The following is a 17,723-nucleotide window of genomic DNA, read 5'->3' on the forward strand; positions in this document are numbered from 1 at the left end:
TACCTGATTGTATAAATTGCGGAATTTGTTACCCTCTTCAATTTTTCCTCTCATTTACTCAAAGGTTAACTCGAAGAGATCCCTCAAACGGAAGTCCTCGTTTGTACTTCACATCTCAATGTATGTTACTTTTAACCCTTAATTTGGCAGACATATAAACATTAAAAATGCGCTTTTTTTTTGTTCAATACTATTTTTATGGGTCATAAGGAGCCCCGAAAAAATAATGAAAAACATCATAATCTTTCAGTTTTTCAGGAAAATTATGTTCGGTGTGGCGAACACTGCCAGCTAATCAAGAATTAAAAGTGTGAAATAATTTGCTATATAAATGTCAAGAAACATACAATTTTTTCATAGAAAATGAACATAAAAGTATTGTCTACACTTTGTGTGCCCTTTTTGTACTTTGTGACCCCGAAACTAGACCTCCTTCGTAATGTTGACACCGAATATCCCGGTACTCTTGGAGACGGTAAGGGGAATGTCCTGGAATTTAGGCGCTATGTTATGTCAAATGGGGTTTTATATGCAGAAAATCTGCAAAACTTCTTACTGGGGTTCACCTAGATGAGATTATGTTTACTCCACTCGGATACCTGCTCAAGAGAGGCATTGATTTGAGACACAAGTTGCATTCTGATTTCCAAAACCTGCTCACGATAGGCATTTGCACGACCTGTGTACTGGCTGTCACCTGTGCTGTCATACGCATAGCAATAGATATTGCTAGTTTCTAGCTTATCATTGATATGAAGGATAAACAGGGTCGGTGATAGGATAGATCCTTGGGGTACACCTCCGTTAATGGGCCGGATTTCTGAGTATTGATCGTCGATGAAAACTGAAATGCTTTGCCCAGGTAGAAAGCTGGCGACCCACGTGCAAAGCCTTTCTGGGAGCCCGTACGAGGGTAGCTTGGGGAGATGCGTCTTATGATAAACTCTATCAAAAGCCTTAGATAGCGATATCTAGGGTAACTGCCAGTACCTCTCCCTTGTTCTCAATGGCGGTGGCCCAACTATAAGTATACCAAAAGATCACCAGCGCCACGACCATGGTGGAAGCCGTATTGTCGTTCACTATAGTCTGGTGTTCTTCAGGTATGCCAAGAGCTGGTTATTAACCACTTACTTCATTGTCTTGGAGAGAAGAGAGGTTCTCTCCTCTGGGCCTCAATGGGCTGACAGTGTGTAGGGTTTGTACGATCACCCTTCTTTGCGGTTGGATGGACTCAAGCAGTCTTTCAGGATGACGAGCATTTACCTGAGCAGTATGAATGCCAAAAAACGCGAATTAAAACTGGGGTAAGCTCCCCAGCGCACGTTTTCAGCATAATAGCTGGAATACCATCAGGCCCATTGGACTTATTGACACCGATGGCAAAAAGTGCACGCCTAACTACACTTTGAGTGAAGCGAACCTCGGATGAGAGTATTTAGAATATTTTTCTTGGATGAATGATGGTGGATGAATCTACTCTTAGAAAGTATTTTTGTGGAAGTGGGAAGACTCATGAGGAAAAGGGGTCTGAATCCTCGCTGTAGGACCTTCCTGATGCACATCCATCGCGGTTCAACACGGTAACGCAGCAAGAACACGGGTAGGTACTTTTGCATCGGGATGTTCGTAATTAGGTTAGAGTTGGCTATTAATTTTTTTTTATTTAGACGCCATATTAATGTAATTTAATTTAGCTTTGTGCTCTTTTGTCAAATAAATATTTTAGTATAAGGTCCACCGATAAGTTGGCAATGTTCGTCACACCGAACATGCAACCCTGGAATTCAAACACTGCGTAGCTGGCAGTGTTCGCCACACCGAACATGCAACAAACCTACTGTTTCACTGTGAAGATGGCAGGTTCGGTACCACGAACATGACTTTTTAAGTGCCATTGTCACTAAATTAAGACTTACACTAAACTAGAAACTCTTTAGTACGATTAATTACCTCATTGGTAACCGATAAATGTCGTTTTTATTAATGTGACAAAATAAAAATCTAATATAATGTCATAAATAACTTGATGATACTTCGCGGTTGCCGTCTTGCCGCGGTTTTGCGTGCACTGCTGACATACGAATATTGTGACAGTAGTGAAATAATTTTCTACCAATTAAAACAATACAAAGCTACAATTTTAGTCGAACGAAACATAAACAAAGATGAAAATGTGACCAGTAGATTTTTTTGAAATGTATGTTCGCCACAGCGAACACTGTCCAATTAAGGGTTAAAGTGTTTTTGTACAATAAAGAGTTACTACTACTACTACTACTACTTAAACTAAATTTTTAAAGTGAATAAGTACATAATATTCAATTTAATTTTTATATATTTTCAGGCACTTTAGAAGGAATTGCATTTACCGAAATGGTAATTGGAAGAAATATCCTATACACCGTGTTTCCGGTATAACTCAAAACCTCAGACACCCCAACTGATTTTTATTTTTTCAAACGTGTCTAGAGTGTTCATCCTTTAATCTGATGATTATTATTTTTTGAAATTGAAATTTTCATTTTCTGTACAGCTCTACTCGACTTTTAACTCTACACTCAATAAAATAATTGCTAGCTACCATCATAACCCTTCAAACTATTTATTTGTGTACGTTACTGCAACGACATAAGGTTTAACAATAGACAGCTATGTCACTGTAAAGCACTTAAGCTTTGTCACAGTAAACTTCAAATTGGACAGGTAATCGCAGTAAGCAAATTTAAACCTAACATTCAAAATGACAAGGTTGTAATTTGGTTGGAGTTCAATTTGTTATGACTTATGATAAACATTAAAAGTAAACTGACACACAACGTCAAATTCGTAGCGGAAAAAATAATCGTCCACGTAACCAGCCATTATTAATTATACTAGATAGAGACCCCATAGAAGTTCGTCGTGCCAATTTTAACCCCATGAATTTTGACGTCATTGAAATGCTCGACGAACTATTGCGGGAAAGAGAGTATTACAGAAGAAAGAGAGAAGTTGAAGAATTTAACTCTAAAAACCGTTGGAAGAAAAGAGGAATAAGAATTTCCCTCATGAGTTGGGCTGCTCCTATTATTTCCGGTTATCAAGTTGATTTAAACGTGTTACATAGTGACGGAACTGTAGTTGTTAAACATGGAGGTGCAGAACTTGGTCAAGGGGTTAATACCCAAGTGATCCAAGTAGTTGCTTACACTTTGAATATTTCTACAGATATGGTGAAAGTAAAAGCAAATGACTTATCCAATGCAAATTCTTACTCAGTTGCTGGGAGTAGAACATCAAGCTCGTGTTGTATTGGTGCTATCAAGTGTTGTCAGGTGTTGCTTGACAGGTTATCAGCAACTAGAGAGACGCTGAACAACCCTTCTTGGGCGTTATTGGTGCAAACCGCGTTCCTAGCGGGAATCAACCTGCAAACAAGTTACTATACAACATCAAGTGATATGGTGAATTATAGAGTGGGAGGAGTAGCTATGGCTGAGGTCGAGCTAGATATACTTACAGGAGAACATGAAGTAAGGAGAGTTGATATCATTGAAGATGCTGGAACATCGCTCAATCCGACACTTGATATTGGACAGGTAAATCACACGTAGATATAAAACATTTGTACAGTAGATCGATAATAAATTGTAATTCATGCAGACGTCAGCGAATATTTCAGTGTCGTGGCAGTGCAAAGGTGCCTGTACCTAATATCCTTACTGATATAAATTGAACACGACACAATTGTTATTCCATAATACATACTGAATGCCTTGTTATTAACCAGATATATCTATAAATAGGAGTTACATTGTACATATTAATAACAGAACTCTAAGTAAATTGTTAGTAGTAAATAATTTAATTTGTTTTTATCGTGGCACCTGTCGCGGTAGCAGTCGACGCTTGCAGAGCAGGAGTTATCTCAAGTGACAATGTTGAATGTTGTTGCAGATCGAAGGCGGATTTATAATGGCTATGGGGTACTGGACCACGGAGCGAATCATATACGACGAGGCCTCCGGAGAGTTGCTCACGGACCGTACGTGGCAGTACCACGTGCCGAGTGGGGCCGACATACCCCTTGACTTTAGGGTCAAGTTGAGAAAGAAATCATACAATCCCCTTGACGTTTTGGGCGTAAGAGGTGAGTTCCAGTAGCCTAGCTGCTCGTTTCATAACAACACTCATTTTTTTTTAGGCATTGTTGAGAGTCAATCGGTCCTCGTTAGAGATACGGGCGGCCGGTTGCTCTTTCATTGGTAATGGCTGGTTTTATTGTGTTTTGTAGTTAATGCCTCTCATTAAGCACCAGTCACATAAATACCTAATAGAAAGAAACTTAATACAAACCTTGAATCTACCATGATAGACCAACGTAGGGTATACAATACTTGGTAGTAATAAAGTATAAGTAGTTTTTAGAAAAAGTGCGTATACAATTGCAGGGGTTGCAGAACCTCCGTTATGCTTGGCGATATGCGTGGCGTTTGCTCTGAGGGAGGCCATAGCGGCATCTAGGCAGGAGACAGGGTTTCCGCGCAGGGAGTGGTTCCACGTCGGTATGTTCTTAGATTAAGAGATTTTTGGATAGAAGATACCTAAGTAAATAAAAAAAAAAAACAATTTTTTTTTTGTCTGTAATGACTACTAAGACTTATATTGACCGGGATATAAACCGTGATTCCACCCGCCGTCTTCAGTTTCCCGTGATCATGATGCATGCAACTGCGTCGAAATATCGGGACCTCAATAAATATCAAACAGGTAATCGCGGTTTATATGCCGGTCAATATAAGTCTTATGAAACTAACCGTGAATCATTTAAAACTCTTATTGTAATGACTACGGTTTAATTCGTTTTTATGTATACTATAGGGCATCACTTTGTCTCGATTTGTGATTTTTCTTGTCGTTTTACCCATACAGCTTTTTGATCCTGTATAGGAATAAGAAGGAACTAAAAGCATCGAAAAGTTTTTCAAAAATTACCCTTTTCTCGCACCCTGTTTGATTTTCACAAAATCTGTAAACGAAAATATTCATTATTTTGAAATAGAGGTAAGGTCTTTTCATCAAACCGTTTTCGCGTAGCAAGCTCGGAATCTAAAGTAGCTGTCCTCACTGACCCGCTATCAAGTACTTAACTATTAATTTTATTTCCTTCCAGATGGCCCATTCACATTGGATGAAAACGTACTATCAGCAGACGTGCGACTTGATGAATTCAGATTCAAATAAAGACAATTAAACACTAAACTAATTCACGGTGACCAATTCAAGAATAATTAAAAAAAAAATGTTGAGTAAGACAAAAACATTACCGATGTCACAATAATTATAATTTGTATGTATTTCCCATCACGGAACAATGGTATTCCGGACCTTTGGGAGGCGTGCGCGGGGCCGAAGCCAACACGTAGAGGCCCTTTCGACACTTTAATGAAATGTAAGGGGTACAACGAGCGGATGTTGCCCTTGCCCGTATCATGGGACACACGCAGAGGCAACACCCGCCAGGGTGTAAGGACTATTTGAGAGTTAATGGAATCTAAAATGAACTGGTCTATTTTGATGAAAGTGATGGACTAAATACTCACAATAATTATAATATTATTATCCCATATTCACATATTTAAGTATTGTATTTGATCATAAAATGTCTGCACATCGTCTACTCCTCCGAATACTAATATCCTTATCAAACTAACAATTTGAGTATGCTACTCTGCGGCGGGGCCACCATAATGAAATTCAACTAATTATATGTTAAAATGATGTACGTATAACGTACAATATGTACGTATGATGTTTATGACTGTACCTAGAGGTATAAGCGGGAAACCAAATAAATAAATAAATATTATAGGACATTCTTACACAGATTGACTGAGTCCCACAGTAAGCTCAAGAAAACTTGTGTTATGGGTACTCAGACAACGATATATATAATATACAAATAATGGGCTTTGATTGTGGCGCCACTGGGGAGCATGCTCTACAGCGGCGCCACTCAGTACTCAATACTCATAGATAGAAATTACATTATCTACTTTTTTCTTAAGGAAACTTAGTAAAATGTACTTTCAGTAATTCCGCATTCCGCCTGAACGGTATGAGCTATTATGTAAGGAGGTGTACGGGTAAGTGAGACGGAGATATGTTCCTTCCCGCTCGCACCCGCGCAACCCTCCGCTTTTCAATAATGTTTTTATTATTAACATAGTAGACCGTAACAACGTCAACCAAATATGTATGAAAAAATAGGTATGTCAATTCTGCTATGATTTCTTAGCTCACGACACACGGTCATGAGTATTTGACATTGTTAACCCAATTGAGTTAGGTAGGTAGTGCACATATATTACTATGTAAATCTTTGACCTAAAGACATAATATGTAATTTAAATAAATGAGATTGTTAAAAAGTTTCGTAAACGATATTTTTATCAAATGAAAGCACTTACATTTATTATCCCAAATATATTTTAAACATAATTTAGAAATTATTTAAGCAAAGACAACCATTTTCTTTACCTTATCTTCGAAACGAACTCAAATGTTTACGTTATATGGAAATTATTTAGAAATGTACAATTATTAAGCTAAGTTGGAGTAACAAAAGGCGACTTCAGTTTCATAATATGATACCTCCTCAATCTCCTCATTGATGCTGGGAAGGTGCTATGTGCTCTCAAATTTAAGGAGATTACTGTACGTGTACGCAAACTAAGTAGCGACAGTTTTAGTAACCTATATACAATATTTATAAGAATATAATGATGTTCTTTCGTATTTTTCTTTAATTAAGACTATTGTTGTGTTTGGTTGATTAATTTATTTTAGACTGTTTGTCATCTGTTTTTAGTAAAGTCTCACTAAAACAGTTACCTATATACATAAAATCGTAATTATGTAAGTATTTAATTTTAAAGTCTTTGAGGTAAACCCCAATAAATGCTGATTTTAAGCCCAGAGTATTATTTCCTTCTTGCTTTGTTGACTTATCTAGGCACAACTACAATCAATGTTTTTTTAAATATGCATGACAAGGAAATCAACAAGAAAATATATGAAGTTCCACAAGTAGCTATAAACATAGTAGTAGTAGGTCTATGTCTATACGTATTAAATTACTTTATTGAATTAAAACCCGATAAATCATATTTATAATCATTAAACTTAAATAAATGTGATATACAAACAAAATATTACCAAGGCCTACCAAGTGTCCAAAGCTCCTGCTCCTGCTCCTGCTGAATTCGAACCAGCGTGTACTCCGTTTACGCGACGGATGCCTGAACCGCTCGGTGGCAAGACTGGCAAGGATCGAAATTTTCAAGTATAATAAAATTATGACACAATTCCCGAAGGCTAGCTTGTAGCGCCCCCTGGCCATCCCTGAGGTGAACAGTACGGTTCGACCTCCTAGCTGAACCCGCTCAGGTGATTTTTTACTCTTAGAAAATATTTTAATCTGCATTTTAAGCAGATATTAAATCTCAGGTTAGGCTTTTATAATATGTACGTAAGTAGTAAAAGGTCAGGGTGGCTAGCCGAATGGCACAATCGCTCACGAAACAAAGCGCTAGTAGATATCTATCTCTATCGCGCTTGCGTATTGGCGCGACAGAGCCAGCGGCGTAGTTTGGCGTCAGATCTGATCAGAAGTGCCCGAAACCGACGAGCATGTAGCCCATGTAGGAAGAACGTTATGGAAGTGAGTGAAGCGACAGTGGTTTGTCGGGAACGTAGTAGCAAAATTTTTTTTTTTAATTTATTAATATTAATTACAGAAAATGGCCAAAATGAAAGAGGCCAAATAGAGGGAAAATGGTTAAAATCGGTTCACGCAATAAATAATTATCCCATAAAAATCATCTTCCATATAGCTCGCGCACATTAGTTTACTTAATATGCCGATAGATGTCGCTGTACGTTGAACGCTCATTTCCAACATCGCGTTTTTCCTGATATAATGAGGTACATGTAAACTATTGAAGTCTTGATTTTCTTTGGACGATGTCAAACAATAAAATTGTATATTAAAATATTACTTGTTATGTGGGAAATTGAGTCTTGAGGGATTTAGTCAAGTCTCTAGAGTTATATGAATAACATTTGATGATTCAACTATTAAGTTTGTACGGAACCCTCGGTGGGCGAGTCCAACTCGCACGTGGCCAGTTTTTTTTTATTTTCTTTTAAAAAGAAGCTTGTAAGGTCGACAAAAGCTATTCTTCGTAATTCATAATTCATAATTCATTTATTTGCATCATAGGAAAAACGAACTCTCCAGTGACATGTTGTACGTACAAAGTCAGAACGCGAAATTTGAACGCCGCCTGTGTGCGTCGGAACTCTTGAGCGGTCAAACGGTCACCAGAGTGCGGAACTCTGACAGAACGCAGACCGCTCTCTGTCTGTGCACGCTCGAAAATTTAAAAACTCAAATCATCATCATCATCATCATTTCAGCCATTAATCGCCCACTGCTGAGCATAGGCCTCCCTTCGTGTACGCCACTTATCCCGGTCCTGGGCTAATCTCATCCAGAAGTGCCCCGCAGTTTTTCGAATGTAAACGAAACTCAAATAGGTAACTTGAAAACCAATCAGAATTGAACCCTGGTTCATTGATCTTAAATATTTTCAAATGACCCATAATTATGTGGAAATTGTAGAACATCCCCTTTGAAGGAATAGATAGAATGGTAATAAATCATTTCATTGACTGGTCATGGTAAGAGTGGTAACGGTAAGTCAACCTGTAATGTCTGTCATGCATGTAAATCCATGACACTTAAACGGTTACCTACGAGACAGGCGTCTGAAACGGTTACTTACGAGACAGGCTTTGCCTAGTGTAGGAACCAGCAAATCCTAATGATAACATTTATTTGACTAAATGTACCTACATAACTGTCACTTAGTTGTAAGACCAGATAACTCAATTTCTGTTTAAGCTTTTTTGTGTGTACAATAAATACTTTTTTACTTTACTTTTTTTTTTTACTTTACTTGCCTACTAACTCTAGTAATACATGCGTGAATATAATGTATCTTAGATATCTAATAAATAAATATCATAGGATATTCTTACACAGATTGATCATTATGTTAGTATAGATGTCCCGCCTACCTCTTAACCCTTGTAATGCCGCCAATCGAGCGGTACAAACAAACGACAACTGACCCCATTTAAAGTCCAATGACAGAACAAAAACGTCACGTTAACCCCACACGTGCGGGCAACCCCAATTTACGTTATAGCGTAACGACTGCGGTTATCTGGGCATTAGCCGGGTTTGCTCTATCATAAGCAGCTGGGGGGTTAGTGTGAGTAGGTTTTAAAATGCGACATTAAGCTGGCATGTGCCTGACTTGTGTTTAGGTTTCAAGTAGGCTTATTTTAGAATTCACACATTATCTTATAAGTTTATTAAGGTATCCTTGTTCATTTTCGCACTCTTATTTACTTACCTATATTTAAGGTAGGTAGGTACTTTCTACCGCGATGCAAGCGGCTCCGGCGTCGGCGGCAGCGGCGGCGAGCCGCGGTATGGACGCGGTTCGCGGGCGCTGGGAGCAATTCTTAAATTTTTATTATTTAATTTTTTGGCTGAATACATGTGTAATGCCTTTGCTCTCTTTGATAAAACTATTAAGTTCCCGCCATTATTTCATCTACAATTAAATAGGTCTTACCCTGTCAGTCTACCCGTGACCACGAACATAATGTGATATTCGAAACGTCGGGCCAAATATAAATGTAAGTGTTTACGCGATTAAGTCCCGTTTTGTTCTAAAATTTAAAAAATCCTAATAAATATATAGAAAATATGGGCAATTTAAATACCTTCCTTCAGTGGTGCAATTTTTTTTGTTACCGTCTACAGTATTCGGTCTGAATAAAAATGGCGGTATAGATCAGCAATTCCCGAAAAGTTTGCACATTTGGATCACGTCTCCGATTTTGATAAAAATTGGTAGGTTGATAGAGTCCATGATGCTGAGCAAGATCCACTAGGTTTCCCAAAATGTCCTATATAGTTTGTATGAAACCTTCCTTTTTTGTTACCGATAATGTATAGAAATCTGGTAAAAAAAAAGGAAGATGTACAAACTTTTCGGGAATTGCTCAGATAGCGCTACTAGTTGAGGAATTCGCTCGATCAGGGCTAAGTTACGAGTGAATTCCTAAACCTCTGTACTTTTAGGTATTTAAAAGAACATACACAAATAATTTATAATTTTCGGGTAGTTACGACATATTTAGTCGGTTAACCAACCAAATACAAAAACCAAACGGATCTGTCACTGACAACATTCTTAAGTATTTGGTCGTATAATGTTTTAATTTACCCTCAACTGACAGAGGGTAGAATTTTGAGGGTAGAATGTGTTTACACTTTTTTTAAATACCTAAAGATACAGACTTGTAGTCCATACTTCCATACTAATATTATAAATGGGAAAGTGAGTGCATGTGTCTGTTTGTTTGTCCGTCTTTCACGGCGAAACAGAGCGACGAATAGACGTGATTTTTTAAGTGGAGATAGTTGAAGGAATCGAGAGGACATAGGCGACATTTTGTCTCTTTCTAACCCCCACTTCCCTAAAATGGGGGTTGAAATTTGTATGGAGTGTTCCGCAATTTTCGAATTTAATACGAGCGAAGCCGAAAACAAAAGGTAGTATAGTATAAAGTGTTTCGTAAAAAGTAACAGACATCCTAATATTACATTTCCTCTACGATTATTATTTAAATACCTACATAACTCACATAATAGACAGATATCATCTAAAATTACCTGCATCCTTCAGCACGTGCTATATTGGCGGCGGGTATCTAATCGATCAATTCCAGGTTGGCGCGATGGACCGAATCACGTTCAAAGTGAACGGGGAGTTATGTTCAGGTACATTTTATTATCAACACAATAAAAAACATATCTAGGAATACCATGTTACTTCTAAGTTTTGTGTTTGAAGAATTGAGTGCCTTTACCTAAACTACATATTATTATGAGTTCAAATAATAAGTTATTTAGATCGAAAAACAATGAAGTACTAATTTGACATCGAAACAGTGCGTGAAAACCTTTTAGTTTACATTTCTAAATAACAAGGAATAAAGAATAACGAGGATTAATTAATACAAACAAAATCGAAACGAGTGGCGATAAATCAAAACACGATCGAATGGAGTCTTTTAAATCGACATATTTTACAAATTTCCTATTTGCACGTAAATCGCAGCATAATTATGGCTTTTATAAATTTTCGACACAAGCACATATCTAACGCATAATCTAACTTTTCGCATATGATTTTTATAATTGTTTTGGTCCTTTGCGGAGATTATTTTGAGGGTTTATGTAGATGGATAGAATAGGCTTTATTGGCACAGCTCAGCAAAATATACAGAAAAAAGATACAGTTGAGTCAAAACAAATGATTATTAATAGAGGCAGACAACAGGCAGTTTATCGCTAAAGAGCGATCTCTACCAGACAACCTTTGGTTAGCGGGAATAAAAAACAATCAAAAAGAGTATTATTTATGGTCATGGTTCGTTAATATTTCTTGTATGTGGGTAGCTTTTGCACATTGTAATTTTTCCTCAGTCACCCGTTGACCACGAACGCTGTAAAGTGTTTGAAACGTCGGGATGAATTGTAAATTCATTATACGCGATTTAATCCGTTTCCATAGTTTTATTTCATAAATTTATCATGTTATACTGATTGATTGATGGCTATGAAGTTAATCACATCGCTTCCATCATCATCAACAAGGCTACAGTCAATAGCACGCGTGATTAAGCTATCAATTATGAAATCTTGTTTACAAATCAAACAGAACAAAAAATATTATGCAAAGTACAGGTAGTTGCGATAACTTAATTGCCGCAGCTAAGGTGTTAATTGATCAATTATTGAAATCTTGTTGATAAAACAAACAACAAACAAAAGAATGGAAGCAACCTGAAGTTGATGAGGAATGGGTAAAAATACAGCGTAAGAAGTTGAGAAACAAATTTATCGGATGTAGGGGTAACGCGGAGCCCAACGGAAATATAAAGTTTAAAGCAGCTGATAACAAGGTGCCGTTGTATATTTACAACGTACATAGAGATGTTTCGGAAAATGATATTAGAGAGTATTTATTGCAAAAAACAAATGAAGAGGTATCGGTAGTGAAGATTAAAATGCGCAGAGAAAAAGAATATCAATCGTACAAGTTATTTGTTCCCAACGATAAATTGTATATGTTTATGGAGGACGGTTTGTGGCCTAAAGGTGTGTACTACAGACGTTTTTTCACTGGTAGGGAATATCAGGGGGCAATGAGCAGCCAAAATGATGAAGGAGGAGCCTTAAACGAAAATTTGGTCAATGAATAGTGCCAGTAATCGATCAAATAGTCAATTAAATAAGCTTATAAGTTTTAACTGTAAGTCGTTTAAGAGATCGGTAGAGGGCGTGAGGGAGCTGTGCAAAATAGGAGATATTATTGCGCTGCAAGAGACTTGGCTGTTAGTGCATGACCTGCCGCTGCTTGGAACGGTGAATCACGACTTCGCATACACGGGGAAGTCAGCTGTGGATACCAGTGACGGCTTGCTGGCGGGACGCCCGCATGGTGGAGTGGCGTTACTTTGGAGAAAGTCGGTGTTTCCGGTTGTTAATGTAGTGCAGTGCGATAGTGTGCGGTTAGCTGCCATTAAGATAAGTTTGCCGAGCTCAGCGGCTTTGGTTTTTAGCGTATACATGCCTGTGAATGCACCTGACAATCTACCACTATTTACTGAGTGTTTGAGTGAGATTAGTGCTATCAGTGAAGAAAATCCCGAGGTAGAAGCGATATATATCTTGGGTGATTTCAACGCTCACCCCTCCGAGCTTTTTTGTAAAGAACTGCTACAGTTTTGTGAAACCCAAAATTGGTTATGTATAGATATAGATATGCTGGGTACAGAATCGGACACCTATACGTTTACAGCGAGGCCCATGGCTGTAATAGGTGGTTGGATCACTGCATTGTCACTGATGCAGCGCGAGCAACAGTATGCAGTATTAATGTTAAATACGACGTGTACTGGTCCGACCACCTACCGCTTGTAGTTGAGTGTAATCTGAGTAAGATACAGATCAAGTCCGATCCGATTACACCAACAAATTTAGGTATAGTTTGGGGGGAGAGACAGGAGGCACAAGTGGAGCTCTATAACTCGTTATGTAATGAAAAGCTTAGATTGATGGACTTTCCGGCCGAGTTTACGTCCTGTGCGGATCGATTATGTAATAATCCTAGTCACAGAATAGTACTAGATAGAATGTATGACTGTATAGTCGCTGCGTTGACGGAGGCGGCCGGAAGGACTAGCAGGGTGAGCCGAAAGCGGAGAGGTCAAATTACTGGTTGGAATAGGTATGTGGCGGACGCTCACAGGGATGCCAGACTTAAATTTCTTATATGGGTATCGTCAAATAGACCTAGTAGAGGCCCTATATATAACGAGATGTGTGAAAGCAGAAGGTTTTTTAAGCCTAAACTAAAATGGTGCCAGGACAGGCAAGAACAAATAAAAAATGACATTCTTGCTATGAACAGAGCTGCTAAGGACTTTAAGGCCTTCTGGAAGAACACAAACAAGTTTAATGCCCGGCCCGGCGTCCCTGCAGGCAAGCGACGTAAAATGAGCAAATAATTTAAATAATAATTTTTAATGGCGTAGGCCTGTCACTGCCCAGTTTCGTCTTTTAACCCCTTATTTGCCAAGAGTGGCACTGAAGCTTTAGTAGTTTCGTGTGTCTGCCTACCTTTATGGGATACAGGCGTGATTGTATGAATGTATGTATGTAAATAATTTCAAAATTGCCTTCAATGTAACGCCACTACTTAGGTCATCAACTCAGGAGGTGCACAATGCTGAGTCCGACATGGAGGTAAGCCCTGTGGTTTTTACAGCTAAGGAGGTAAATACCATCATTAAAAATATGCAGAAGGGTAAGTCGCCGGGGCATGACAGCCTCAGCATTGAGCACCTGAAGTATGCCGGGGGGCACCTGCCTCGTGTATTGGCGATGTTTTATACTCTGTGCCTTAACCATTCTTATCTTCCACAGGCACTCACGAGGACAGTGGTTGTGCCAATCGCGAAGAATAAGACTGGGGACCTCTCGGATCCTAGTAACTACAGGCCCATCTCACTCGCCACGATACTTGCCAAGGTCCTGGACAGCTTGCTTGATGCACAAGTTTGCAAGCATATAGAGCTGCATGACGCCCAATTCGGTTTCAGGCCGGGTCTATCGACGGAGAGCGCAATTTTGTGCCTTAAGCAGGCTGTCAGGTACTATAAGGATAGAAATACACCTATATACGCGTGTTTTTTAGATCTGTCGAAAGCTTTTGACCTGGTTGTGTACGACGTACTGTGGGACTAGCTAGACAAATCCGGACTGCCCAAGGAATGTGTCGCGCTGTTAAAGTACTGGTACAACAGCCAGGTCAATCGAGTGAGGTGGGCTGGAGAGGAGTCGGAAGAGTACAGGCTCAAAAGTGGCTTGAGGCAGGGCGGATTAACATCGCCGCTGCTGTTTAACCTTTATGTGGACGGGTTGATTGGGGAGCTTGGTAGCACAAGAGTCGGATGTCATATTACTGGGACATGTTTTAATAACATAAGCTATGCGGACGATATGGCGCTGCTGAGCCCCTCGGTCGACTCGATGCGGAGACTGATCAAGATATGTGAGAGGTATGTTGAGCGGCATGGTCTTAGGTACAACGTTTCAAAGAGTGAGGTGATGATCTTTAAAGCACGCAAATACAACCCAACAACTGAGCCTAGGATCATGCTGTGCGGCGTACCTCTAAAGCTAGTCCATAGGTTTAAGTATCTGGGACATAATACTCACGGAAGATCTAAGCGATGACCATGACATAGAAAGAGAAAGGAGAGCTATATCGATACGTGCTAATATGCTTGCCCGCAGATTTGTACGATGTAACAAACAGGTAAAACTAACGCTTTTTAAAGCATACTGTCAGACGTTTTACACGTGCAGTCTGTGGGTAAGGTTTACGCAAAGGGCATACAACACATTGCGTGTGCAATACAACAATGCCCTGAGGTTGTTGCTGAGGCTACCGAAATACTGCAGTGCTTCCGGCATGTTCGCGGAAGCGCACACAGACGACTTCTTCGCAATTAGGTGGAAGAGAATTGCCTCGCTGATGAGAAGAGTGCGTAGCAGCAGCAACAGCCTCCTTCATGCATTAGAAGGGCGCCTTAACTGCCCTGTCACTGAATACTGGGTGGCAGTAGTGACGGGCAGGAATAAATAAATTTCTGCGCAATTGTGTTGTTAGTTTGCTAAGTGTACATAGTCTTAGTTTTAGTTTTCTTTAGCTAGTTTGTAGTTATACTAACATAGTCGGTAAGGATTTTTGTGTAATTGTATCTACTAACCTATTATGGATCGTACTATGGTCTGAAATAAAGAATTTTTATTTTTATTTATTTTTATTAAAACAGAACAAATAAAGCATGATGATGAATATTAAACGTAAAGAAAATGCCATTTCAAAAAAAAACTTTTTATATTTTATTTTATTGTCATAATTGTTAATTTTAATAATCTATGGAATGTATTTCCGAAAAAAATAATAACGTCATGTATATATTATCGTCATCAAAAATAATATGCTGCATGCATGCTGTAGTATTGTCATTGTCACGTCCTAATCCTGCTAAGGTTCAAATAGTGTGAATATTCTTTCTTCTAACCTATCTACCTATTTTTTGAATTGCAACTTGAGTAAGAGTTATTGTAGCTAGATCTAGTGCTGTAGCGATTGTGACGTCGGTAAGTGAAGTGCATTCTGTTCGCAGTGAGTTCGGAGGTGGACTCGGACACGACGGTGCTCGAGTATGTGCGCGACACTCTGAAGCTGCACGGCACCAAGTTCATGTGCAAGGAGGGCGGCTGCGGGTCCTGCGTCGTCAGCGCCACCATGCCCGACCCCTACACCGGCGGCCGACGAGTTGTCTCCATCAATTCTGTGAGTACCTATAAAGTTTACAAAGAAAAGGAGCGAGTAACTTAATGCAGGGTAATTGCACATTGTAAACCCATCATGGGTAAATTTCGAACTGCTAACAAAGTATATACTTCATTCCGTCAATAACGTTTAATTGTAATATCGTGATATTCCCTAGTTTCGCTAACAAAGAGAATTGTAACTAGGTATAAGTAAAGCTGATAGCTGGACAGTTGCTACTGTTCTAAATTGACAGATTTTGCTCTTTTCTTTCTACACTCCATATTTTGTGAGTTTACAGCCAGGTTTGCAAAATTACAAGGTCTTTTAAATTAACTCTACGGTAATATAAGTGAGAAACATCACACATTTTTTCTGTGCAGTATGGTTTATGATGAATTGCATTTTAAAAAATACACTAATACCTATAAGTTTGCAATCGGGAAATATGCTTTGAGCATTTGATTTCACGCAGGTATATCTGGAGTAGGTACCTACCAGATATCCAATTTTGGACACGATAATAATTTCGTAATAAAATTAGAATTACTTTAGTATTTGACATTGACAGTGTTTGGTATCAATAACATCCTGCCAAGACTGGGAGATCAAGACTATAGAAGGCTTAGGTGACCGCCGAACAGGGTACCACCCCGTCCAACGGGCGCTGGCGGAACACAGCGGCACACAATGCGGGTACTGCAGCCCTGGCTGGGTCATGAGCATGTACAGGTAAACAATACTTTGTGTTACTTTGTAAATGTGTGACTTCAAAGCGTTAATAAGTTTCATTGAAATGACGCAAATGAATTTATTTATTTCAGCTTGTTGGAGTCCAATCATTATGACCTCACCCAGTTACAAATAGAACAATCATTTGGTAGTAACTTGTGTCGTTGCACTGGCTATCGTCCCATCTTTGATGCGTTCAAGACCTTCGCAAAAGACGCACCGAAACCGGATAACCTCGCTGATATAGAAGACCTCAAAATATGCAACAAATCTTGTGACAAACCATGCGATGGCAAAGACTGGTGTTTAGTTGATAAAGTGAATGCTGGATCAAATGAAATGAAAAAGATTATTTTGAAAGACAAACGTATATTTTACATAGTATATGATATAAAACAAATTTTTGAAATTTTAAATCAGGAAGGTGATGATTATATTTTGATTGGAGGAAATACAGGAAAAGGTAAAGACGAAAGAATGTTAAATCTCAAGATTTAAAAAAGCTTTCAAATGTTACCCTCACCAATTGTTAATGTTAACATTTTTCTTGTTACTTTATGAATTTAAGCATCGTTTTACACCGTTTTACTTATTTCATTTTATAGGGGCCTACCCAATATTCGCGTACCCACGAGTCCTCATAGACATCAGCAGAGTGCTGGAACTGAAGACGCACGTCGTGGACCAGAACCTGGTGCTGGGAGCGGCGACCACCCTCAACGACACGATATCGATCTTCTACGAGGTCTCTCGACAACGCGAGGAATTCAGCTATCTCGCCTTGCTTGCCGACCATATAACATTAGTGGCACATATTCCTGTTAGAAATGTAAGTATGTACATTTATTTGGAATGCATTAGTGTTTGTCTTAATTAGTGTCCTTCCATCCTAAAGATGTACACGGTCTGAATCCGGTTAAGATATATGGAGGTTATGGGTGCAAGTCTTGT

General features: G+C 38.9%; 2 protein-coding genes across 2 annotated transcripts; both read left to right on the plus strand.

The window, feature by feature from the left end:
• Positions 1–3,321: 3,321 nt before the first annotated feature.
• On the plus strand, positions 3,322–5,276 carry LOC125227625 (xanthine dehydrogenase-like). Its single transcript, XM_048131981.1, has 4 exons — positions 3,322–3,581; positions 3,940–4,132; positions 4,434–4,547; positions 5,156–5,276. Exons 1-4 carry the CDS (start codon positions 3,444–3,446, stop codon positions 5,224–5,226), a joined length of 516 nt encoding a protein of 171 aa, XP_047987938.1. The 5' UTR covers positions 3,322–3,443; the 3' UTR covers positions 5,227–5,276.
• Positions 5,277–10,863: 5,587 nt separating this feature from the next.
• LOC125227626 (aldehyde oxidase 2-like) lies at positions 10,864–16,776 on the plus strand. Its single transcript, XM_048131982.1, has 3 exons — positions 10,864–10,906; positions 15,892–16,061; positions 16,612–16,776. Exons 1-3 carry the CDS (start codon positions 10,864–10,866, stop codon positions 16,774–16,776), a joined length of 378 nt encoding a protein of 125 aa, XP_047987939.1.
• The last annotated feature ends 947 nt before the right edge of the window (positions 16,777–17,723 follow it).

The sequence above is a fragment of the Leguminivora glycinivorella genome, chromosome 6 (assembly GCF_023078275.1).
Source record: "Leguminivora glycinivorella isolate SPB_JAAS2020 chromosome 6, LegGlyc_1.1, whole genome shotgun sequence".
NCBI lineage: Eukaryota > Metazoa > Arthropoda > Insecta > Lepidoptera > Tortricidae > Leguminivora > Leguminivora glycinivorella.